At 31.3% G+C, this 27,945-nt stretch overlaps 1 protein-coding gene across 4 annotated transcripts; it reads right to left on the reverse strand.

Moving 5' to 3' along the window:
• Positions 1 to 1,618: 1,618 nt before the first annotated feature.
• LOC148614018 (malonyl-CoA decarboxylase, mitochondrial-like) lies at positions 1,619 to 26,905 on the reverse strand. Of its 4 annotated transcripts, none has more exons than XM_088587761.1 (10): positions 26,519 to 26,603; positions 23,324 to 23,479; positions 12,152 to 12,295; positions 9,608 to 9,748; positions 7,708 to 7,860; positions 6,836 to 7,000; positions 5,318 to 5,456; positions 4,467 to 4,625; positions 3,773 to 4,006; positions 1,619 to 2,880 (listed from the first exon to the last, which is right to left on the reverse strand). In XM_088587761.1, exons 2-10 carry the CDS (start codon positions 23,459 to 23,461, stop codon positions 2,654 to 2,656), a joined length of 1,500 nt encoding a protein of 499 aa, XP_088443887.1. In that variant the 5' UTR covers positions 23,462 to 23,479; positions 26,519 to 26,603; the 3' UTR covers positions 1,619 to 2,653. The 4 variants fall into 4 exon arrangements, with proteins under 4 accessions (XP_088443887.1, XP_088443886.1, XP_088443889.1 ...); XM_088587760.1 differs by lacking the exon at positions 26,519 to 26,603 and adding an exon at positions 26,778 to 26,905 and having other exon boundaries at positions 2,173 to 2,880; XM_088587763.1 differs by lacking the exons at positions 12,152 to 12,295; positions 26,519 to 26,603 and adding an exon at positions 26,778 to 26,899 and having other exon boundaries at positions 2,173 to 2,880.
• Positions 26,906 to 27,945: the final 1,040 nt, after the last annotated feature.

Consider the following 27,945-nt stretch of genomic DNA (forward strand, 5'->3'; position numbering starts at 1 on the left):
TATTTAAAACTTGTTTATAAACACATCAACACAGGGGTTTACATGTCAAATAATACCATTAATAAAAATGGACAGAAAATGAACACTGATGAGATCAAATATCACTCATTTTAAGGCCAAGATAAAATATCTTAGATTTTCATCTCCTCCCTACCCAATTATGCCCCCTCAAAAAATTTATTCAGATTTTTTGTTCAATTTATGTAATTTTCTTTAAAATTGATATCTTTTTTTACAAAAATTGATAAATATATTTTTTTAAATTAGCCCACCTACCCAAATTCAGAACAAAATTGGATGAGAACCTAGGATTTTTTTAAAGGCAGCCTAAGTGCCTGTGAGCAGAAATATATTGTCAGACCTATGGGTTTTTTCTACATGCATGAATAAATTTCACCTCTTTTAATTTATCAGATTTACTGAGACTTTCACACTTCAGCATTCATTCTATTCACCCAGTAATCTCAAATTACTATATATAGTGCCACACAGCTTGACCTTGCTGTTTTAAATGAATCAAGTTTGAAAAAAATGAAAAATACAATAAAAGCTGCAATAAGATACTAGATAAATAATTTTAGAGTAAATTCTTAAGTAGGTGTGGCATGATGAATACGATGCTTCTCGATACACTAAGCTTGGTTGATGTTGATGTAGAAAACAAACAACTTTCTAGGCCTGATGAAAAGGTCGTCTCATTTATACAAAACCTGATCAACTTGTTTTTCTCCATAATTGTGGTAGTATTAGAGCGAATTTAATTATTTTTATTATAATTATTATAATTATTATTGCATTTCCAAGTATTTTTACCTCACAACCCCCAGAAATAATGATAAAAGTGTGTGTAAAGCCTGCCATCTGAAGACATCAATTCGTCAAGTTTAGTTTAACATGTTGAAATGCACTATGAAAAATGACAGGAAACTTTTCCAATACCTTTTTCCATGTAAAAGCAGACAAACATATGCAGGATAAATTTAAATAGCTTTTATTTTGTTTTCTAGATATACTGAATATGTTAAAAGCAATAATGACTAAATTAAGAGAAATTATATGCCATCCATCGCCTGATTCTTACACAGAATAGTACTTCACTACACAAAGCACTAAAGTGCAGCTTTGCCTTAAAACCAGGCAAAAGCTAATGATCAGTTATTCATGCATTTCTTAATCCAAAATTTTGTTAATGGAAATACTTTGATAAACTGTTTTCAACAATTAGAGTACAAATAAAAGTTGATCACTGTAGATATTAACCCTTAAAATTTCATTGCATTCTACGACAGAAAAGTTTGATTATCTTGACAATATGAATCAACCCCTGCCTTGTTTTTAAACAGACCCATACTTAAGTATCAATCTATATAAAATTCAGACATCACAAGGGATAGAGCAGTGTTCTAGGAATCCACTTTCCCGTCAGCTTGGAAAAATTACATTTCCCTGTTGGAATATTATTTAATACCATCCACCTTCCCAACTGGAAAATTTTAATTTCTGAAGGGATTTGTTAGTATGGAAACCAAACTTTAATTGTTAACATAGTAATTTCATTTAGAGTTTTTCAGTGATACCTTAGACAAATTTTTAAAATCCTAGAACACTGTAGAGGTGATTTAATGTGCTGAAATTCACCAAACAAAAGTTAATTTGTTTTGTTGTTTTTTTTTTCAGTTTTCATATTCTATATCTTTATGTAACTAAAATCCTTTCTGTACATTGTGATGTATTTTTTATAAATCGATAGACTCATTTCCCTAAAATCAACCTAATCAAGAATGATAACTCTTACAAAGTGCCAATTTCATAACAAATCTGCATAGTTCAACAACAGATACAAACTAGTTACATGTATGTGGCCTGTAACTGTTTCTGAATAAACAGTGAATTTGGTTGTTTTTTGCATGCATCACCTCATGTCTAAATTTTATAAAGATATCCACTTAATTGTGCACAATCACGCTTAATATCTATGTTATAATGGAAGACAATATAATAGCTGCCTTTAAATTATTGCTTTAAAAACCTCAGTTTGGATTAAATTATGACGAACATTAAAGGTTTACTTATTTATATACACAAGGCCATTTTTTTTCAACATAACAAAAAAGACAAAAAAATCACAGTATTTCTTTTCAACAGTCTTTTTTTCATATTCCCAACTCTAACTTTTTTTTTTTTTTTTAATTTTAAGCAAAAACAAGTAACCCCCAACCCTAGACTGGTTTACTGTCCAACTGGAAAAATGAACAATGGTAGACTTCATATTCAAATATTTGATTTATTGGAGCCATGGTAGATACTTAGATACTTTTAAAAAACTTACTTTAAATCATTTAGGTACTTACCTAAGTAAAAATAGTTAAAGTATCTAAGAAATATGTTTACTGTTCTTTCATTCCCCAATTTGGTGGGTAACGTCCCTTGCTAAAATGGCTTACATTCCATAAATATGTAAAATGGTCTACTGTCTATTGTTTGTCATCATTCAATCAAAACAAGATATCAACTAATAATCAAAGAAAAGTTAATTACTAAATTCCTCGAACAACAAATGCTATTGTGTATTCCCAACCTCTAAAATCTGCCCTAAAAATGCTTTACACAACAGATTTTAGTTTAACCTTGTGCAAATAAAAATAAAATTAGCTTAATTTTCAGCTTTTCTTGGATTTCTAAGAGCAGCTTGTTCTACAATTTCAGGAGAAGCTGTGATAATATTTTCTTCTAGATATCTCTTGCTATTTTCTGTTGTATTATCCAGGAAATATCTATAGTTCACCATCATGCCACATGATTGGTTAATCCCTCTCATTGACATATCACTCAACCAATTCACTCTCCATAAAGTAGCACCATTACTCAGGTGGAAGTTGGCTACAATGGAGAAAAAACTGCAATTTGCATCTGCTGTGAATTTAAGACTACTGAATACATTTTATTGAGATTTTGTCATTTTTTTTTACTACAGTATTGTTCTAGTTTTTATATACTAAAATCCATGAAGCGTTCAAATAAATAAGAGTCTGCAACATGGATTGGTCAATAAAGCATTTTCATTTGTCAACAAACAAAACTGAATGAGGGCATGCCCACCTCATTGAGCTTGATAACTTAGCCCACTATTCACTTTTTTATTGTAAATTTACAACTGCATGTCAAATATTCATTTCAAATTTATTTTAAAGTAATGACCTTGATATAAAAAAAATCATTGGTGTTCAAACTAAATACTAACTTAATTTTCATTTTGTAAATTTAATATAATCTTTTTTAAATTTCCAGGGCCAAATTTCACTTGTGTGGAATGACAAAAATGAGTATTCTAGAACTCTGCAAATTTGTCAAAGTGATATTTTTCTTACCACATGCATGTTTAAGATGTGGTTTTATATGGAGCCAACAAAAAAGGGGGAATTGCTTAAGTCAGAAGTAAACATACAATAAAAAAAGGAAAGTAACAGTAAATTCCTGATTTGAAAAAAAGAGGAATAAAATCAGGACTGATGTTTCTCACACTGCCTGATTCTTATGGAGTTTTGTATTTAACCATTTAAAATGTAGCTTGAAAAATACTGTAAACATACTTTTTTCGCAGTTGCTAATTTCCGCAGATTCTGTCAAGCAAAATTATTAGCAGGTATCAATTTTCACAGTTTCAAATAAAGGTTTGGCATTGTATTGTGTTTAAAATTTATTTTGCAGGTACTTTTATTGCTATTTTCTGCCACCATGAAAATTAGTACATTTACAGTAGCTCTCCACTTACTGACTGGGTTTAATGCATATCCTCGTCGTTTCTCAGCATACAAATATCGACAACATAGTCTGATGAGTATACTCTGCAATGCTCTACAAATATGTTCCTTAGAAACCCACTCATGATTTGCTAAAATTTTCTTGAATGCATTATACACATTGTTTGAGTCACAGTTAGTTACTTCACGAATAATCTTTAATTCACTATCTAATAACAATGGATTGTCTGTTGATTCGCACAGGTCTGTAAAAAAACAGAGTAATCAAGGAAACTAAGATTCTATCAGAAATCAAAAGAATGCAATCCTTGGACAAAGACAGACACATTTGTGCCAACTTTTGGCAATAATAAATTATAGCCCTCTCCATAAATTTCTAAATCTGGCCCTACAGTACAAAATTAAGTTTATTCAAATTATAGTGAACAAAATTGCTGCTTCAAGAGAACCTACCAAGAAAAGGATCTGTAAAAATTGAAATAAACATTTAAATAGTTTTTACCCTGAACCAAGCAATGCTTGATACTAAAATGATAGCATCTTAATATCATTTCCTCATTCTGTTTAATAATAAGAAAAATAATTCATAGAAATAAGTGGAGAAATCCTTTTTTTTTAATTCAAATATTTTAAACATTATTGTTAACAAGCCACATCCTGCAATTATGAACCATTACTTCTTTCCTGATAATATCAATTACTCACCCTCTACATGTAAAGTTTGGTTTATCTCGGCAAGGAGCCAGTCTTTAAATCCAGGAATTGGCGATAAACTAGAAAACTGATAAATTCCAGGAAATTCTGACTGTAATTCCTTCACCACTTTTTTTATTAAATAATTTCCCAAATCAATTCCATGAAGACCTAGAAAAAATACATTTTCAATTATTCAAACAAAAATTGTTTTTTCTACAAAAAAATTAATATTTTCTTAGAATGAGTAAAAAGCAATAAGATTTTCATGAAATATATCATACCAAACCAACATACACTATTCTTTCATATTTCTTATAAAAAAGCATCATGCTTTATATCTGGAAAAATACTTTCAACATCCTGCATTGTCAGTGCCTTGCTAAAAGTAGGCACTCTTCATACTTCAGAAGCATTTAATTCATACCTATTTTATTGTGTTTGAGCTGTAATGTTAATATATTTTGTGTCATCATAGCTTGTTCTTTGTAATCTTTTTCATTTTCTCTACTGTGTTTTATGCTACATTAATTAAACAATTATAAGTCGACAAAACCCATTTATAGCTTTTTATATAAGCCACAACCACAATTACCAGACTACTTTTATTGATCACTGTGTATTACATTTCTAAATATATCCCCTGAATATGATAATGTAATATGAAACCAAAAATTGAAAAACAATGAAAAGAGGAAGGTATGTTTCATGCACGAAAAGTGATGCATAACATGTGAATTGGTGACAGATGGACAGCACCAAAAGCTAAAATTAACCTGGTAAAATGTTGAAATTTCTAAAATTAAGAGAGAAGTATTTGCAATAAGTATGATCAAATTTTAAAAGATAACGTTTATACAAACCTTTCTGTGTTGAGGTTATTGAGTAAAAAATTGCAGTAGTAATTTTTGTTGCATCTTCTGTATCTGAACTGGCAGCTAAATCTTCTTCAACAATATTATCCTCTCTAATTGGTTTAAATTGACCCGTTTGTAATATGGACTGTAATATACATATAAGTTAATCAACATTCATTTGTTCTAAGTGTTACCCAGCTATTCATCATTATTTACTTACATTAGACATCATTTGTTATGTTCAATACAATAAACTCTATGTCAGATAAAAGCTTAATCATTCTTTTTTTACTTCAATTGGCCTTGGCCAAAAGATAGGGGTATAGACCTGGCTTACGACCCCCCCCCCCCCCCCAAAAAAAAAAAAAAAACACCTTTAAATTGAGCAAACATCCGTTTCTTGTGGCAAGAAATTTTAATTTTTCAAAAATTTCTATCCTCCATATTTTTCTTGCCTGGGCCTTTAAATACCCCATTCCAATCTAAAATCCTGGATCAACCCCTGAAAAAGTATGTCAGCTATGAACTGTTAAGTCTTTTGACTTCGGATTTTTTACCAAAGTTTAACAGCTTTTAGTCCCTATTACCAGTTCTGTAGAATTTTTTAAACAAGCACTGACATCATGATTGTTTGTTTGCACCTGACAGTTGTACAAGTACTACCAATGTTCTGTACTTTAGTTTACCAGGAACATCTGTGGAATCTAATACAATGTTTCTGTATGTATTAAATTACCATATACTAGGAATTTTTATATGTGTCTTAATTTCTGTACTTGTTATGTTTCCAAGAATTTGTGTGTTCATTTAACTTTTTTATCAAGGTTTATAACAAAGCAAACATTTCCCTGCTTGTGTAAATGAAGTCATTGAAGACAAAGGAGACGGCATATAAATGAGAAATTCAGGAAGTTTCAGGATACTTCCCTTCTAAATGACCTTTGTTGAAAAATTTTATAAATAGTATGCAATAAATGGACAAAAATATGACAAACAATAGCCTAAACTCCCCTTTTTTCTGGATCCCTTTCAAAATTTAGATTGGCACCTCCACAAATTTATCAGCTATCCAACAATATAACAGGAAACAAAAAAAAACCTTATAATATAGAGGACAATGACCTCATAACAGTTATCTTTACACCTTTAATCTATGGCCTTTGAATCACTGTGGGTCTGATTAGGCTTGACAGGAAGTGATTTGCTTCAAACCAAATGGCCTGACATGGCCACAGACAATTTGTCCCAAGTCTACTAGGACCTATGATGTCATTTAACTTATGGTAAGTGACATTTCTATCCATAAGGCATCTCTAGTTTCCCGTTAATATTTATTGGGTGCTAATTTTCACACATTTTAGCAGTCTGTCTTTAATAAATTTTCTGAGTAATGCCAAAATTTTTTAACTTCTATTTGCATCTAAATCACCAGATTCTACTATGGCAAAAATAACCTCCTTTAAGTCATCTTAAAGGTTACACTAGCCCTTGACAATTATTATAATATCATAAATAAAATCTCACATGTATACTTTTAGTAATATCATTAGTTAAAGCTGTATGTAATACAACTACTGGTTCCCTGGGCATACTGCTATGTGTAAATACAAAACAGCGACGGTATGGACCAACTCTTCGCTTCAGGTCAGTCCAGTTTCTAATGGGATGAACTGCTTCGTAATCTGATACCTGTTTAGAACAATTAAAATTTGTGTAAATTATCATTTATATTTTTCATCAACAAAATAAGCAAGGTTAAATCAACAACTTCAATTTCAGGAAAAGAAAGAAAACAAATTAATAGTGAAATACAGCCTCTGGCAAAAAGTAGATTTAAACAGTCTAACACACAATTTGCCTGGTATTTGAATATTTGCCTGATTATAAGAAAGTTAAATCTCCTTCTCAATATTCCAATTCACTACCACAAAGACAGACAATTACATGTAGGTAATGGTTATTCAATCTAGACCAAATCTAAACCATTACATTTACTATCTAACTTGCTGTAATGTATTACTGTGTAAGTATTTTTGCTTGTGTGGGGTACTAATTTTCATGATCTTCGTGGGTTTAGATAACAACGAAATTTGGTTCCCAACAAAAGGGAAATTTCCCATTTGTTTGTATGGTAGAGTTGGAAAATCAAAACGAATTCAAGAATCTTCTAACTCACTTTTTTTCCCTAAACCACCGAAATTGGTACCCACTAACAGTACTTTCACAGTATGTACACACCATTAGATTGACAGATTAAGTTGATACATGTACATAGATTTCTTTCTGAAAATTCCAATTGTACTTCCAAGTTTGCCAATTATTTGGATGCAAAAATTATCAAATTTATTAAACAAACAATTTTAGCAACAAAAATGTGAAACCCTGGGTAAAATTACCTTCTGGACCATATCACAAGGAGATTGCCATGTGACTCTCTGTAGATTGAGGAAACCGACTGTAAACCACAGCGTTAGGAGATCTCTGATAGAGTTAGTTACTAATCTTAAGTAAGCTGACTCTGTCTCATTGGTGACTGAAGGCAAGCTTGTCTGGAAATAAAATGTTTGTAACAGTATATATTATACAGAAGTGTCTTCTTAACAAATGAAACAAGAAATGTGAGCGATGGCTCAATAGTGATACCCCCACTTTCAATTAGGACTGAAAATAAATAAAGTCCTCACTAAACTGATAGTTTTTGATTTTTTCCGAAAATGAATCCCACTGTATGACATACCAAGAGGAAATTTGAGTTAAAATTTCAAGCCGCTGTGAAGAGTAGTTACTGAGAAAAATATGACAGAAAAAATTGTTACAGACAGAAACCCAGACAAGGGTAAAACAGTATATCCCCCTGTTCTTCGGAATGGGGATAGAAAAACTATCTCATGTCACATGACCATATACCTAATCTTCTAGTACTGCACAACCACAAGTTTGAAATTGGACACAATCTTCCTGGAACAGATTATTGACCATCCTAAACAATGATATGGATTTTATAATAGACGCTTGAAAAGCCTGTCATATAAACTGGTATGCCAGCAAACAACTATAAGTGTATGCCAATTACTTACTTGTACATGTACTTTCTAATGTAGCAGTATATATAAATACCTGCTGGTACAAGTCCAGTCTCTAATAATAAAATGTTAGTACCCTAATGAATGATCATTAGTGTGTGTACATTCACCCACCCTTGGATGAATATAATGGGTTTTTTTCAGTCAATAGGTGTTTCAACTTGTTCGGGAAATGAACAGTCCTAAGTTTCAGTGTACAGTATCATTTCTAAACGGAACTTTAAATATGCCAGAAACCTATCACAACCAGACCTTTTCAAAAGTCTCTTCAAGTTAGTATGTTTTCTCCCTGCAAATGAACAATTGCCTACTTTGAATTAAACTTTCACTCTGACAGATTCCAATATCAGGGGATGGCCATTTGATTCAAAAAGGGGGCCTGACAATTTTTGTAAATAAATATCTTGGCCCGAAAAAAATCAGAAATAAACATTCTGGCTTCTACTACCAGGAAAATAAAAAAATAATAATTTCTGACAACTAATGAACTATATTCACTGTACTGTATAATGAAAGTAAATATTTTAACATTTGAAAATAAATATTCTGATTTGCATTTTTTTTTAGAAAAGAATGTTCTGCCCAAACAAAAATGCTAGACCCCTCTCAGAATCAAATGACCATCTTCATCCCTTAAATTTTTTGAGAAATTGCCTTCTACATAGGACCAATCCATCACCAAATATTTCAATTTTAATCTTTAATCTTCTTTTAATCTTTTAACACAAAATGAATTAGAAAGATTATTTCATATTAATTGTATGGTAGTGGATGAGCATGTACAACAAATGCTTCCATAATGATCGAAACATCACTTGGCATTGCAGTGAAAAAAAGAGGAAAGAGAGAGTTACAAATGTAGGGCTTGTAACTGAACAAAAGAATTTTCCTTGCAGAAGTGTTGTCTTCAGCATGCACAAAAACTACACTGCAGTTAATACAAAATGGCATATTCTATCGTGACAACAAGGGAGGTTACAGGCAAAATTAAAAACTTACATGTTTCCCCTCTTCCCATTGAAAAGTATCTTTACCCAAAGTTTTTAATTTTTTTTATCTTGTAGATTAGTTCTCCCCATGGATCATAGACCATGTACTTTTGAAAAAAAAAACTTTGGAGCCTACCTACCTACCCTATTCTGTGATGTTAGGTTAGGAGAGGAGAAACAAATGTATTCTTAATTATGGCCATACAAAAAAAATATTCATTTACCAGTATATCAGCCCTCATGTCCACAAGGAACTTCACTCCATCTTCCTGTCTACTAACATTCCTAAATAACTGTTGATATTGAGGTATCAAAGCATGTCTTAACCGTTCTTCAGCCCTCAGGATAATAGCTTCACCACGCTCCTGCAAATACAACATACATTTAGGACTGTTGGTTACAGTAACCTGCCTTAGCAACCATCTGTATTCAGAAATTACCTGCCATGGCAACCATCTGTATTCAGAAATTACCTGTCTTAAAAGACTATGATTAAAATTTCCCTACGTAGTGCATTCTATGTCAAATTTACTGGTACAGAAAAACCACATGTCTTATGTGACTATGATCATCCTCTTGGATCTCTCCCTTGGAAGGTACCTTAAGATAGGTTTAAATGTACACGTAGATCTGTGCTGTGATCATAGCAACATTACTGGGTATAATGCACATAGACAAGAATTACCCACAATATTTTTTTCTTATTGTTTTAAGACAGAAACTAGGATTTCTTGAAATTTAAAACAAGTGTACATGTATCTAGTTCATGTAAATCATAAAAGAATCTACTTGAAGGTGAATAGTGCATACTGATTGATTCTTACATATAAAAGTATGTCAAGAAATTTTCCAGACATTTTTAGTACAATTTAATTAAAACAGGACTTGTTCACACCTGTATCCTGTTTGTTCAAGGACCAAAATTGTCTGCACAAAAACATGTATTATGAGCACAGGCCAACAGGATATTCAATCTCAGTATGAAACACATTGTTATCAATTTAGATCAAAGATCAGAATTGATATAGCAGTCACCAGAGCCTTTAGATTTGTAAAGCCTGATAGCATCTGTAATTTTCTTACACTACTGCAAGAAAATAGTCCCAATGACATACCCCATTAAGGTTCACATGCAGATAGTTAGGTCCACTTTGTAGGTATTTCTAATATGTTCATTTCAATGCTATGTTATTGACAACAATAAACAAACCCAATAAACAACTTTTACTGTGAACTTAATATGCTGATTAATTTAGTTTGTAATTAAAAAAATAGATGACCTTTTATCAGTACCTGTTTATTTTTATGCATTTACCCGAATAAACAAGTCGTTCAGTGTTGATATATCCAAGTTGCCTATTTATTTTTAAATGCTTAATAAAACATTTGATGTTTAGCTAGAAATAAAAACTCTGCAAGTATATAAATACTACTCTTCGATCATAGAATTGAAATATGAAGAGGAATGCTGAGTACCAATTGGAAGAACTGTCTTCAGATATCTCATGCAGGCCTTGACAGAAAAAAGGGGCAGTTGTTCCAATCAAGAAACTTGTATAAAGGAAGGGATTTCAGGCTATTATTTGCCACTCATCTTTTGGCCATTTTTGTTACAAAAGGGTAGCACAAACCCCGAAACCATCCTGATGTATCATTCACTGTATCTGTATTTTATTAAGGTAACCACCTCGTGACATCGGAAGCCCAGAGATGGCAAACACAAATGAAACTTTGCATAGACAATGTCATAGGAACTTTGATAATGCAATTCTCGGGGATTGTCATTTTGTTTTGGTCTGGTGTTATTGGTTTTTGCAATAATCATTCTATTTAGCTATTGACCGTGTGTAAGCTATTAAAATAGAGCTGTAGGTGCTCCAGGGCTTTAAAACTGCATGTCTAATGTTTTCTGCACCTGGCATGATTGGTGAAGTTATATCACAGGGGCTTGCTCCCACTATCATATATGCAACCCGTCTGTATATAATAAGAAGTATTTGGTGGTGATACTTGTGTTTATTCATTAGATTGGTTGCAGAGCAGTAAATAGTATTATGTTCGATTTTATTAATTAGAAATGAGTTGAAGCGAGTTAATCCCAAATCTGGGATCCCCCTTTTCGTGTTATATACTAGTCTGGCTGTATATTTGATATTGGGAGCAAGCCCCTGTGATTATATAGTTTATGTTAATGTACGTGTCTCTGGATAGGGTGCCCAGAAACTCAGCGCTTCTACATGACACATAGGTGTCTATGACTAGTAGCATTTGAGCTCTTTTATTGAAATGTAAAATAAAAGTATAAACTGATGTTTAAATCTATTTCAAAATTAAATATCTGTAAAATTGACGAAGAAAACGATAAAAACCGTAAATTACAGTGACCACTCTGTGGTCATGTGATGCAATCAACAATTTAATGGATCGGTTTGACGGATAGATGACTGACCAGAAACTGATCGGTGACCGATGACCAATCACAATTTTTGTTGCACGGATCAGTTCAGGTACTGTACCATTTTCATTGTGCCTTCAGAATTAACGGATAAAGTCATTTTCCAGATCATTTTTGTTAAAATAACTTATTCCATGTGCACTGAAAATGAACATTTCAGGGATAGACACCTTCACGTCAAATACCTTAGATTTCTAACATTCTCATGAAAACTTTTCCAATATCTTTAAAGTGATGAAATTTCAATGATTACCTAATTACGTCAGATAAAATGATCAGTTGATTATCACAGATTCAGTGATTATTTAATTACCTCAGATTCTATCACACCCCTGGCAGTTTGTTGCACAAAATCTTGATGTAATCCATATTGCCTGGCTAATGTTATAATAAATAGCATTTTCTCCTTCGAATTTTCAAGTTCTCTATAGAAATGCATGAAATCCTTACTTTTCATCTGCAATAAAATAAATACATGTACTTACAATAGTTTTAAAAGATGACTTTAAGGAACGACTGTTACATTTTCTCCGTCTATGAAGAAATAACCTCAATCAAGTGGTGCACACTAAATAAACAGCATAGCAGGTTATCTTCAAGTGTGCACCATGGGCATTAAGGTTATTTCAAATAGGTTGAAAAAATATAACAGTCATTTCTTATAATTTGATTTTAGCATAAAAATTTAACAACTAAATCATCAAAACAGGATAACAATGTCACAGAAACAAAATTTGGACTAAAAGATGACGAACATTTTTTTATCCAATCAAAAAGTGATTTACATCTGAAATTAAATTATTAACAAATCAAGGCTGGTGTACTATTAAATCTTCATTAATAAATGTAACTTGATAATAGCCAAATCAGAGGTGCAGCAACCACATCTCAATCAGTATGGCAGGAGAAAAACCTTAATTGCTAAAGAGTCTAGACGCATGGAGTAAAATACAAATGTACAAAAAAAAGTCCCTGTTTCTTTTTTGTTTTTTTTTACAAAAATTTTAGGTACAACATGCAGTTAAACCCCTGAAAATATACAAATGAATAAAGTCAACAAATTATTTCTCCACACAGTCAATATTGTTCACTAGTTTTTTTCACAAATTTTCAGGATGCCAATCCAATTTGCTGCTACTTGATTTCATAATTTAACATTCTTTCTAATATGTATTCAATAAGAACTGAGACTTATTTTTACATTTTTTCTTGCCCATGGAAGCAGCAAATATCATTGCTTGTGAATTACAGTAAACCACAATCTAAATCATGGAGGTTTCGCTTCATCCATGGTTTCTATATTCATGATATTCTCCATAAAGTAAAATAGCTCTCATCAGTCTCGTACCTTGTAGCCTTAACAACAGAGCGGGTGCAAAATGGTATACAACTTAAGTGTAAGTTTTTGTAATAATCGGGCATTATGGGAAAAATCAGAAACATGCATGTCAAAAACCCACCAGTCTGACCAGATAATTTTACTCAAGGAGGATTTCTCTGTTTGAAAAGACCATAATTTGATCACTGCATCAATGGACTTGCTCAGAAATTTTTCAATAGAATGCTAGAAAAATGAAGTTTTTGACCAAGTTATCAGCCCTTGAAATGTTCATTTTCAGTGCATTTCAATGAAATTATAACTCAATTTACCACAATGATATGAAAAATCTTGTCTTTTTTCCACAATTCTGATGGTGCAATTACTCAAAACAAACTTTCAAAATGGTGGATTTTTTCATATCAATTTTCACCCACTGCCAGATTCTTATAAAGACTGACACTTAACAGTGAAACTTGTCAAAACTGTATTTCTCCAGACTGCCATAGAGCATTAAAAAAGAGTCAATCAATCAATTCATTTACAAAGGTTCAATGCACATAAAATTGACTTCATGAAATTTCTACTTAAGGAGTTAGACCTAGGGTAAGGGACATAACTCTTTAAATCAGTGATATGTTTGTATCATATTCAATTTCACCAAAGCCTTTTAAGCTTTCCTTTGAAACAGAATGAAATCAGTTCAAGTTACTTTGATGCTTACATGAGATTGTAGTAAAATGGTAAATGCAAATGTTCCAGTGATTTGTAAGAGTTGTGTCCCATACCCTAGGTCTACCTCCTTAAGACAGGATTGTCTGAGGATTGTGTTAAGTATATCACATTCCTCTGTACATGTATTTTACACATTGACATGAACACATCTCAGCAATTATATACAATTTTTAAATCAATCTTAATTAACAAAAGCAATGAACAATAACATAATCATTGCACACTTTTTTGTAAAAAAAATATAGTAAATTAAAACCGTCTCAATTATGCATAACCTACTCTTAAAACATGCAAACCTTGACTCACTAAAGAAAAAATGTTCTCATGAATAAATGATTATTTACATAATTGTTACTGCCTGAAGAAGCACTGCATTTAGCATTCCTAGGATATAAATGCAGCATATTTAAATGCAGCTAATTACGATCCCTTTAAATGCAGCTAATTACAATCCCTTTAAATGCACATGTATCACAAATAGTAAGGTAAATGTTATTTTCATCAAGAAGACTTTATTTATTTCCCTTTTAAATGGATTTTCCCTAGGGCTAATTAAAACGCAAAATCTCAAGAAATTTAAAAATAGACAGAAAATTGAGATTATATAACACTACACCTATTCAACTGAATTCTAAGTACTTCATAGTTTGTGGAAATGGCAAGTATCTAAGTGATACTAGTTCAATAATGAGAATTCCTGGAATTGATATCAAGATACACAATAAAGTACATTGTAAATTACTTTCTGAGAACCATATCAATTATGATATATGAGAATTTACCTATATATTTGGCTTCAGCAGTTGCTATTATAGGGAATACCATTTGATTTTTATGAGGATGTGGAGCTAGGATGAAATTTGAAACAAAAAGGCAAGATAAACAATTTGCTGAAAAACAAAGGCAGGACAGGCTATAATGAAAAATAAAAAGGCAGGATCTCTAATTGTTCTTAAAGTTTGTTGTGTATACTTCTAAAAATAAAAATTAGGATAGAAAATTTCATTTTTGCCCCACTCCCCAAAAGGGCAAATATAACGTGAATAAAAATATATTACTTCATTATTTTTTTATGTATTATATCAAATGAACTTATCAATTGTTACTGTTTTGAAAAATTATAAGAATTTAATAGTGTAAAAATCAATTTAGAGTATACTATTTTTTTCGCTAATTTGACCATTGCTAAAACAACAAAAATAGGTATGACGCAAAATTTAGTAAGTGTAACAGGTTCCGGTATTTCCTATAGTTTACAAAGAGCTGTAAATTCAATTATTTTTTTAAATTCTAGTACAATTATAAACAGTACAATATACAAGTTACAGGTATATGTAATATCAACCTTCAATATAAAATCTGTCAGCTGAGCTACACTCATCCTATGTATTTAGACTCTTGCACTTTCCATAATATTTTCTTTCTAGTAAACCCTAATTTTGATGGAAATGAAAATATTGCTCTGTTTAACTAAGTGTTACATTTACACAGGTTCACAGGGATTCTGATATATAATTTTAGGTAAGGGCATTTAGGCTATAGTTTACTTATTTTTTTCACAAATTTTACATAAATATACAAAATTTTCCAGTGAAAAAGGGAGAGTTTAAACTCTCTGAAAATTCTCACTGAGTCTGCCATAAAACCTTATTTTAAATTGCATGGCTTCATAAATTCATCTGATTCTTGTCCAAAGTATAACTGTCAATAGTACCAATGAACTCTTACATGATTCTAAAAATAGAAGATTTTGTTTCAATATTCATGATTCTAGAAAAGCAGAGGACGGTTACCCTACCGGTGCACCTGGTCCATGCTCCTAGTTTTTAATGGAGTCAGAGTTGCTCGTTTACTTTTGTTGCTTTGTATGTATGGTTTTGGTTACTTTATGTTTTTTGTTGTGTATGTCTGTTTTCCATGTCTGGTCTTTGTCCCTGGATTACATTCTTTTAATTACCGCTATAACCTTGGTTCCCTTGATTACTCTTTCATGTTAACATTGAAAGCCTAATCAACCAACACTTGTTTTCAACTTAAATATCAAGCTCAAATCAATGTAAAGTATTCTAAAACCTAAAGTATACAAGACTTCAACATGCATTCAAATTATATATCTATGGTGGAAATATCAAGTTCAAACAACTGTAAAGTATTTTAAGGCCTGAAATTTACAAGACTTTAAACATGCATTCAAATTATATATCTATGATTGAAACAGGAAAAAAACATACTACATTCAACTCAAAGCGTTTCTTTTTTATATGTGTATACTGTTAAATCATGCATTCATTTACTCACAGATTTCTCTTCTTAAGTGTAAGTGTTTGTAAGAATCAGGCAAATCAGAAAAATCAGAAACATGCATGTCAAAAGCCCACCAATCTGACAATGTAATATCACTCAAGAATACTTTCTCTATTTGAAAAGACCATTGTTTGATCTATGCATCATTTGATTTGCTCAGAAATTTTTCAATAGAATCCTAGAAAAATGAGGTTTTTGACAGAGTTGTCTGCCCTTGAAATGTTCATTTTCTGTGCATTTCAAAGAAATTGTAACTCAGTGGTGCAGCATGATATGGCAAATCTTGTTTGTTTTCCTTGATTCTGATGATGCAAATAGTCAAATTACACTATCATCTACTGCCTGATTCTTACAGGGACTGACACTTAAGAATAATTATGAAAATTACTGGTACATGTAGATCATGATGTTATGAACTATCAATGTCAAGAACTATATATTTTTATAATTTGTAACTTGTACAGTACACTTTTTAAAGTGTCATTATAAGTTGAATGTATTATGAACCATCAGTCTGAACCAAACCAATTCTAACTAGAGACACCAACAAAGATGTTCCCCCAAGCATTCCTATTGTCACAGAAGTTCCCAAAATCAGTTCCTGCTGCTCTTTTCTTTTTATTTTAACATTTTTTAATTTATTTCATTTTCAACTGGCACCCATCTTGGAATGTCAGTCATTTTTTATTTTTCAACAGAAGCCTTTGTGGTGACCTATTTTTAAACCAAGTATCAAGTTCCTATGTTTTTGCCATTTTTCATGATTTTTTCATCTTAAACAGGAGGCAATATCTGAAAGTTCAGATAGCAATTGGTGTCCTATTATTGTGCCAAGTTTGGTTCAAATCTGTTTAGTCATTCTTGAGAAAATACATGGACAAAAGTATACAGGAAAGAAGAATTATAAAAGAACAAAAAAATATGTATTCCACCACTATGTCTGGAAAATATAACAGTAAAAAAATGGTTCAGTTTAGACAGGTTTTACTTTACCAAATCTATATACAGCAACGGTCTCAATCTACAAACAAATTATATAAGTCAAGTCCTTTTAAAAATGTCCTGTAAGGTTACAAAAATGTTTGCTGCTATTTAATAGTATTTATCTTGACAAAAATCAAGACTGAAATTTTGTTTGAATTGTTATGTTTTTATGGACTTATTTAAAATGCTTTTTTTTTTTAAAGGTGAATATACGTATTAAAAAAAACAGTACAATGACTAACTTGTTAAAGATAAAAAAGAGAAGAGAAAAAAAGGATTTAAACCACAATGCTCATTGTTCTATTTGGGTATATTTAGCAACAGATTTATGTCATGTACCAGGTTTATCGTGAAACATGATACTGATTAGAGTACCACCTGCATGCAAGTAAAAAACACTTACCTTACTAAACAATTTAAAAAAACTATTCAAAAAGTCACATTAATAGTTAGAAAAACCATAGGAGTTTTTATCTCAGGTTAAGATAGTAAGAAAAAATTCAAAACAGCTAATTAAGTTGAAGTATATTAAAAAAAAAATTATTCACACCAATAGCTAGATAACCAGGCAATTTTTGTCCTTAATTTCTAATCTCCTTCATTACTTTTAGTGGTTCTCAAATGATCACTAAAGGAACATTACTGGTCATATTATATATGTACTTATGTTATTAGTAAAGTTGACAAAAAAGTTTGCACATATACTTATCATTGTCTGGCTGATTTAATCTATACTTAAGTAACAGTCTCTGTAAAAATCATTCAAACAATGAAATCAGAGACACATCCAAAAAAAAGCTACACATTTTTATTTTTTACAAATTGCTTTATGGTCAAATATGATGAAATGTGTATTTATTTCAATCTGTCTCGTCTTAGAAGAAAAATCCAACAGTTCCTATTGTATTTTAGTGTCATTTACACAGTTATCCCCCTCAATCTTGAATTTTACAATACATTCTAAATTGATTCATATCTCCTAAGACCAGATCATATGAAAAACGCTTTAAAACAAATATCAAAAATAAAAATATGTAGGCTTTCCAACCATGTATCACATTTTGCATGATTTTTGGCAGGAGTGCTAGTAAAAAAGCCAACAAGATTATGAGAAAACATAAAAAAAAATATTTTTTCTGGACACAAGTTTTTGATCATTTCCACTACAATAACATGGCTAACTATAATGATATGTTGATACAAAGTCATGAAAAGTCCCAAATTAATTAATTCTGTTAAAAGAGTTAATTTGACTTCCTCATCAAAAACCCTGCCACTTCCTTCATGTCATGTGGAAAAAATAAAATACCCTGTAAAAGAGCCTTCTAATTACCATATATTTTTTTTTCTTTGAACTGTTGGTATAGCATCATGATGATAAGCATCTTCAGTAACCATGGTAACAATCCTTGACAATAAGGTGAAAACCCTACATATTTTAAGGATAACTGATCTATTACTAATTGAAAGGAAATTTTAGGACAAATAAATATTTTGAAGGATACTGTTCCTGGTCATTCTATTTATAAATTCAATTATTGGGTTGTCTCTTCTTTTTTATACTTCTGTTCACATTGAATTTAATAATAACACATTCTGTTTGTCTTAAATTACATTATTGACTAACGTTCGAAAATTAGCCTAAATATGATAAAAACACAAAATATAAAAGTGTGCCAATACATGATTTAGCTGTCCAATACAACTTTTACTGCTCCAATGCGTCATATTGGCTGATTAAGATCAATATTGGCTTAGGCCAATATGATGTATTGGACTAGTTAGTCAATAAAGGTATAATTGCATCAGGTTTTCCATATTGGCTGAGTTATAGGTCCTTTACCAGTCATACTGAACTTCGGCTTTACCTCAGTCCAATATGGCTAGCCTTCGACCAATAACTAAGCCAATATGGAAAACCTTACGTAACAATACTATCAGGTGATAGTCACTCAAGGAGGTAGACCTAGGGTAAGGGACACAACTCTTACAAATCATTGGAACGTTTGTATTCACCATTTTTACATCTATCTCATGTAAGCATCATAGTAACTTGGACTGATTTCATTCCATTTCAAATGAAAGCTTGATAGGCTTTGGTGAAATAGAATATGATACAAACATTTCCCTGATTTAAGAGTTATGTCCCTTACACTAGGTCTACCTCCTTAATCAAGAGAAGACTGAATCTGTAAGGACTTATTATTCTCTTCCTTTGACTGTCAGAGGGGAGTCACCTGCCTCTTAATTAGAACATCAAAAAAGTATATGCTGACAAATTGACCAAATTCATGTACAAAATTTTCTAAGTAAAATCTTAAAACATTGATCATATGCTATTTTCTGCTATGTGTATTTTTTAAGCCAGTAATTAAAAATGCAAGTGACGTTTAACCACCAATGGAAGATTAATTTACTGCAAGATTTTACATTTTAAATGTTTCCTACAGATTTCACGGTAGAAAAATATTCTTTTTCAGTCTATTCTTGATTAAATTTCTATGGTCATATTAAGTTCATACAGTGAGTTGAACATAACCTTAGTCGTATATAATGACCTTGTTTAAGCTTCATTGTAGATAAACTGGTATTTATCTTGGGCCATTTCACTTCAACTGGGTCAAAGGTCGCAGTCACTGTAATATGGTCACCATAGCTCAAAATATAAATTTGACTACCTCAAATTGAGAAATTTCATTAAATACTTCTCCCTCTAAGAATCGGGCAAATTGTACATGAATGAAAAAAATGCAGAGATTTTATTCCATTCACCAAATATTTATATCCGATAACCTCCAGAAATAGCCATCAAAATATTTGTCAAATTTTATGAGTTTTGTCCCTTACCCTGCGTCTACCTCCTTAGACAGGGACAAAATTTATGATAAAGTTCAGCTTAAACAGGTTTCCAGTATATATTTAGGGTTCAGTTTAGACTGATATCACTTAATATATTCTTCTACTAGTTTTTAATAAAAGTAGATATACAAATATATACAAATGTATACATGAGCAGAAGATTGGTTGGAGACCGGGGATTCCTGTTAAAATGTACATATATATGGAACCTAAACGGTAAAACCTGGACTGTTAGTCGTTACAGACACATTATTAATGAACAAATTTATACCTGAAAAATTAATCTAGTGACCTAGATATAAAGCAGTAGTCTGACAAACCTGGAAAGACTTAAATGGCCTATATACATATATACAATGTATAATATATATTTAATTGTATACATGTATATTTTAAATAGTCTAGTAATGATTGATGTACCTTGTACAAGTTGTATGCTACTTTTTAACTAATTACACCAGTAGAGAATTACAGTTTTGTAATGCAAACATAATCTGAGTGTGAATGGTCAATTTCACAAATCAAACAAGGTAACACTGAAATAAAACAATTTCAAAAAGTCTGAAGTTCACACAACGGTGATTATGATTTCCTTGTTCTTAAGGAGAGTTTTTTTTTAAATTGACAGGAAAGTGTAATAGAAAGTATGGTAATATTTCAAAATCCTTTAAGTCAGCATTATGTCCTTAGTTTCAATTTTAATACATTTGAAGACCTCGGGATTGTTCTAAAGGTTAACTCCCCCTCCTATAGAGGCTATGGTCTGATGTTCTGGACCCTCAAATTCTGACCAAGGACCATTAATTTTTCAGTTATCTGGGTCCTTGGCCTTTAACCCTTTTGACACTTTATTGTATTAAGGGCTTTGTTTTTTTCATAAGTTGACCATTGATTTTAAACTTGGAAATGTCTAGGACCTTGCTCTCTTGAATGCAAATTTGAACCCCTGCTACTAATGTTGGAAACTAATGTAAATTTAATGCATTACTAGAGCAAAAATTGCAAAATAATTGACTGGAATCACCATCCTTTTCAAAATTTCTGGATCTGCACTTGTTGCAATTGATTACACATTTTTAATGATAAAACATACAAACATGTAACATAAAAAATCATGTAGTGGTCTAAAAAACAAAGGCAGGTTAATGGGTGCATATTTAAATCAAGAAACGAGCTGATACATAACAAACCCTTACTTAGAAACAACTACTGAATAACATACTGTAATCTTTAATATGATGTCATATATCTGTTAAATAAGTAGTCCTTGATACAAATACAATAAAACAAGGCTAATTTTGAAATGTATCTGAGGATCTACATGTATTTGACGTATATCAATTTTAGAACTTGCAGTTATTTTAAAAGAATCTTTTTTTTATTACTCACATGTAACATATTGGAATTGATTCTTAGAACTGATTCTATGCAAATTATCAGAACGTTAAAAATACTTCAGATTTAATAAGTGACAAAAAATATCATTCATTTATGTCATATGATTTTTTTGCAGTGTATTTTAAACAAATTACTGTTTTAAAGTTTTTCCTTTCAAAGCCAGTATGATACTTGACGGTCATAAATAATATTTTATAACATACATGTAACAGAACAATACAAAATTTATTGGCAATTAATGGTTGACAAAGAGCTACAAATGAATGTTAAGAAGATTTTATAACAAATTTTACTAAAAAATCTTGTGATTGATTGATTGATTACATGTATTGTTGTATGTCCTATGTCTATGTTATGCATTTCATGCTTTTTGGGACAAAAATTATGATCAATTGAGCAGACACTGTATTGTGATAGTCTGACACACACTGGGATGGAGAAGCAACCGCATAAAAGATAGCAAGTCACCTCTATTAGACACATGATTACTCTGACTCTGATCTAAACAGCTGTCACAATCTTTATCTCCTACAAGTCAAATGCTGAAGGTTCAGCAAAATACCAATGTATTCAACGGGTCATAGTTTTCCTTTCCTCCTTTGTCTACCCGGACTTGACTTTTTATGAGCAACTCGGCAGGTGTTTCTAGAAAAGCAGAGGACGCTTACCCTACCGGTGCACCTGGTCCATGCTCCCAGTTTTTAGTGGAGTCCGAGTTGCTCATTTACTTTTGTTACTTTGTATGTATGATTTTAGTTACTTTATGTTCTTTGTTGTGAATGTCTGTTTTCCATGTCTGGTCTTTGTCCCTGGATTACATTCTTTTGATTACCGCTATAACCTTGGTTCCCTTGATTACTCTTTAAAAATCATTTGTATGACTGAAAGAAAAATCTATCCCCCTCCTTATTTTGGTAAGAGAACATACAATACAGTAAGGTCATTAAGACCAATAACTTTCCCAATAATGTTATTACATGAAGTTTAGTAAATGATAAAGCACTTTTAAAAGGAATCATTTTAATTAATCTACTCAATAAAAACAGTGTAAGCCCCTTTGATTTATGATGCAGTCAATCTGTTGGTTTGGCACAGTGTAAATGATAACAATTTATGTAAAACAGTAATTCAAAGCAAATTCTGAAATTTCAACTACATTGTATATCCATGCAGGGAATTTTCATATGTATATAACTGTATGATAAAGTCTCTGGTCCATGTTTGGCTGCATAGAAAAAATAAGTCAAAATTGACTTACAGATCATAAACTACAAATAAAATGCTGATAAGAAAAAAATTTTGGCAGACATTTCACTTAAGAGGAATACTTAGAAGCTTCATACCTTTGTACATAATTAATACAGGATATCAGTTCAAAAACACACAATACTATTTCATTTTGTAACACCTATTCAATAAAAAGATTTATAAAAAAAAATATATATTTGGGTATATTTTTGTTTTGTTTTTTTATTTCATAGGTGTGGCCATAAAAATAATAATACACTCTCAAAAGAAACAAGAGAGGGCCTGAAAATCAAGCAAATTTATTTGGTCTCACTACCTAGTTGCTTCTACTTAACACCATTTTTAGATGTTAAGGCCTAAAAATAATTATCTGTGTTTCTGATAACCCGACTGTTCACATTCTTCATGCCTACTCTGGTCTTTTATACCATTTGAAAAGCAAAATTAAAGTCTGAATGTGTCTCAAATAAACAAACCTGTCAAAAAATTTTGAATAAAATGAAAAGATTTGCTAGCATATATGTACCTAGTAACTACCCTAGTTTCTTTAGAACATGTTAGCAGAAACACAGATATTGTTTTCTTTGCCTTAGAAGATTTGTTTGTAATGCTGCAGATGTATATACATGTCAAACCAACCTCTGAAGATAAAATGCTGATGTCACTAGATGAAAATAATGCAGCTAAAAACTGTGACGCCTGGTCCATTGATAGCGGTCTTTTTCTGACATGGCTATCACCACTCGTCATTCTGATTTGAGTTCTCTTTATGGTCATCAAAACCCTCTTCCTGACCTACAAAGCCAAGTATAATTAAACAATACTATAACAATATTTATCACAAGTTCAACTTAAAACAATTAAGACCACTTATTCAAAGTTAAATTGGCCCTATCAATTGTTAGCGACCAATACTGAATGCACATAAATTGTTTGTACTTATTTAAAAGGGAAGGAGGAGAAAAAATGTTACATGTTACTTTTGTTTATATTATAATTTGTAAAAATAATAAAGAAAAAATACTCTAATCCTTTTACAATATAACTGAATACTGCTTGTAATCAAATCAGGATAGATTTGAAAAAAATGTACAAAGTCCCAGCTACATGTTGCTAGAAGGTCCAAGTGTCCCTCCATTACTTTGATTTCCCCTTCAGTCCATTCAAAACAAGAAAAAATACTAATCTGTCTTTCTTTAATAATTAGATGATGAGCCCAATTCTGGTTACACACAATGCTTTTTTTGTTATATAATATGTTTATACATACACAGTATATACACTGTGTATGGGCACACATTTGGGGGTATATGGATGAGTGGATATACCGGGGTACAAAATCGAGGCAGTACCGATAAATAACTGTTTTTAAAAATCAAAATTATACCGGTATCAACAGGAAATCGACTTTGTTTCGAGATCATTTTATTACCCCACCCCAATGGAGTTGCTTGTGGATATTGGTACCCTAACGTTAGCTTAAATGGATTTCAACCAAAGTTAGTACACTGAATATGCATAGGAAGATCTTGAGTCCTATTTTCAGAGACATGCATCAAAGGTCATGGTCGATATGGGACTCTTGATTTATTGTCGATATCGTTATAATGAATGTCATAGAATAAACATCCATCAACGAATTTTAACCAAACTTATTATGATGAATGACAATTGCACAAGGTTAAGCAAAAAAGGTCAAGCTTGTTACGATACTTATACTTTTTTAGATATGATCATTGTTATACAGGATAACCTAGCCATTTTCCTAGTGGTTTTAAAGCATTTCCAGCATTTAACACGCACTAACCCAATTCAGTTTAAAGATTCTATGAGATTCTAACAAATACTGCAAGTTTTAGCAGATTGCCTTTACATAGTTAAAACATAAAGTATGCATAGTCAGTCCACCATTCTCTACATGTACCAGAAACTTAATAGAGTGTCTATATTGGTTTGCAAAATATTTAGTGGCGAGGGGAAGCAAAGCTCCACGTTGCTATTGTTATTTCAGATTTGTTCTACTGGGGAGATTCTTTAAATCCACAGCAAAGAGAAGCATAAAACATTTTCATGGTCTTGAGCCATTGGCCCGAGTCTTCTGTTTTCATGGAATTTTGCAATTTTCAACGATTAGCAAAAACTATTGATTGGTCTTGTTTTATCATTTTATCCTTTAAAAAAACATACGAACATGCAGATGAGGGTATAACCCCTTTGAATACTCGGTACTTTGCCTGTTTGTAGGGACTACTTGGTACTCCAGACACTGAGTACCGTACACTGAAATTCAAATAAAAAAATAGTACTCTCAACTCCGAATATTTTGTACTTGGTACTCAATGCTTACATTTCAGAGGTAAAAATGCAAAACTAAAGGTGATAATTCAATAGTTTTACTGTTAATGTCGTAAGTTATTAGCATGTCTATTGTTTCGTTAAATTCTGATTGAGTTTGAATTTTTTCAACGTTATTTTGACGTGTTGAAACAACAACCAACGATGATTAATGACAAAAATGTACACTGAGATACAAAATTAAGGAACGAAATAAACCATCAAGCTAGGACACTGTACGGGTACTTGCTGGTTAACAAAAGCAAGGATATGGAACCAATCGTGAAAAGTTCAGATGGTTCATGGAAATAAATACTAGTAATATGTGACAAAGTATTTCTAGGTAGTAAGAGACCTCCCTAAAGTGTATGTACACCCCACCAACTGATCAGATATGCCGATTTTATAGTATTGAATTTCTTATAAAAGGCCGTATTTAAGGTACATGTATATTCCTTCTCAACTACCTTCACTGAGAATTGTACTCCCAGTCAACACATGAAATATTTGGATTTTTTGGATTTCCATGTATCAATATCCCCAAATGTGTGCCTATAAACAATGATATAGGTTTCCCTTTCTTAATCACTTTCCGTGATGAAATAGGTGTCTAATTCACTGTTCCAATACTGAATGTCTTTTTTTTGCATTTCAATACCTACATGTAATACAATGCAGTTTCTTGGAAATTTGTTATGACATATAATCAAGTAAATATTTGAAACAAAATGAAAATACTTCTTTATTATCTTACTGTACATGTACATTTTGTTTTTATGTTCATAATGGGAACATTTACATAACACTTCAACCTGGCCAGTATAAAACAAAAAATATGGAGGCTCACAGATTTCAACAAAAAAGAACACCTCTATAAGTGATGCTAATCTCCTAGATTTTGGTAAAATATCTGCTTATAGAATTTTCAAAGTTATTTTTTATTTTTTTAAATACAGTACTTATTTCCAGAAGCTTTCAAATATTTAAATATTTAAAAATAGACTATAGTACAGCAGGCAAATCTCCTACAAAGAATATAGCTGTGCATTTTATAACATGTGCATACATGTGTGTATTATATACCTAGAGCATAAAAATGCTTACTTTAAGATTTTAATCAAATATACTTAAAACATTTTTTTTTAAATGTGCGCCTCATTAACATGTTCAATACACATGTAAAAAATTGAAGAAAAGCTATATTTTGCACTTTTCATGTTACAATTTGTATGTTTTAAAATACAAATAACAGACAATACCAACAGACTTAAATCCTTTATAATGCACTAATCTTAAAAACATAAAAAAAATTATTTGTTTACAAAAAAGTTCTCAAAATCATGTTTCCCCTACTTGCAAAGGAATAGCTGTGAAATCGTAGCTATTGATCTTTTTTTTTTTTGATTTCGCGATCTAGAGGTTAAAAAATACAAAAAATAGAGCTACGTTTCACAGCTAGCAAAGCAAAAGGAAAGGATTTAAGTAGAAAACTATCCTTACCAGGTCATGGGATTTTCTTAAATTTCACATTGAATTTATCAGCTATTTGAAAAAATCCGCCAACAAAGCAATCTATTTATGAAGTGAGCAAACTAAAAGGGTCTTTTTCATTTAATATCTTGCGAGTTCGAGGAATTCAAAATCTATATTTAGACACTTTTTCTTGGAATTTCGGAAGAAAAATATATCTACAAATTCCAAGAATGAACCGATGACCTTCGACACTTAAATAAAATGACAAGTTTAACTCCGCCCTTACTTTTAAGAAATTCTGAAAAAATCTAAATTGTCTTCCTGCAGACATGACTTGCGAAGAGATTAGCATCGCCGATTGTCGAATCATTTCGTCAGTTTGTTTACACGTTCCACTTCACCGCCCACAAAACTGTCACCTACAACAATGAAAACAATAATTGTCTTAAACTTTCAAATCAGATATATTGTTTTATGACTTAATTTTATCATTGACTTCATAAAAAACACAAAAATGTGTTCGTCTACAAATTGATTGTATTTTTCGATTTTACTTTTTTGTCTAGATTATAAGCATATTTTTTGTCAGTCCTACTAATTAGCAACAAGAGATGCAAAGAAGAGAAAAGAAGCGATAATTAGAAAATGTATAGCAACGGCGAAACGTATGCAAAATGTAGAGACAAATTGAATAAAGTGACATGAAGAAAATAGCTGAAGAAGGTGTTTAAGTTCAAAGTTGGGCATGAAAAAAAATCATGAAAATGGAAATAATATAAATTGTTTCATAGTTTGAAACATTTACCAACAAAACTGTTCAAATATGTTGTCAATGAAAATTCAATATATTAACATAGTTATAACGGCATTATTTGTTTTTTTGCTGAATTAATTAAACTCGGAATTATTTTTCATGAAGCTAGTGCAAGGGCTATGATAAAGTCTACTAGCGTTTCTGTATATGAACAAAAATGTTGAATACTTTCAGTCTGTCTTTACGTTGCAGATGTGGGATGTCGACTGAAAAAGTGGAGAATGAAAAGTTCTATATATTGAGAAAGAAATTTTGATCTAAGATTCTCTGAAAATTCTTTAGAATTTATTACTATTCCACATATCTAATTAATTGTTTATTCTTTTTTTTTTTTTTTTTTTTTTTTTTTTTTTTCCATAACGCACTCTTTAATAATTAAGGAGGCTATTTTTCACAGTTGATAAGAATGGAAGTAAACTGCCAAGAGAAGGATATAATGATGCACTTTGTACACACAGCACTGATTTCAAACCTCTTTATATGGACTTTTTAAAAAGTTTTGGTATCTAGAACGCCACAAAAATAACACTGACTTGATGATCATCTTTGTTGTCTTCCGAAAGTATATCACATAGCGGGAGATATCTGTTTGTGCCAATATTTGCGTCCTTCTTTGTTCCACTTCCTTAAAAACGTGAAT

This window comes from Perna viridis, chromosome 6 (assembly GCF_037379345.1).
Source record: "Perna viridis isolate PV_CMFRI_1.1 ecotype Kerala chromosome 6, ASM3737934v1, whole genome shotgun sequence".
Taxonomy (NCBI): domain Eukaryota; kingdom Metazoa; phylum Mollusca; class Bivalvia; order Mytilida; family Mytilidae; genus Perna; species Perna viridis.

Coding starts and splice junctions, on each gene's coding strand:
- LOC148614018 (XM_088587760.1), bottom strand. CDS start 26,861: ATGATTCGACAATCGGCGATGCTAATCTCTTCGCAAGTCATGTCTGCA. Junction 12,296..23,323: donor TCAGCATTTTATCTTCAGAG/GTTGGTTTGACA, acceptor ATTTTATTGCAG/ATGAAAAGTAAGGATTTCAT. Junction 4,007..4,466: donor CCAAACTTTACATGTAGAGG/GTGAGTAATTGA, acceptor GTTTTTTTACAG/ACCTGTGCGAATCAACAGAC.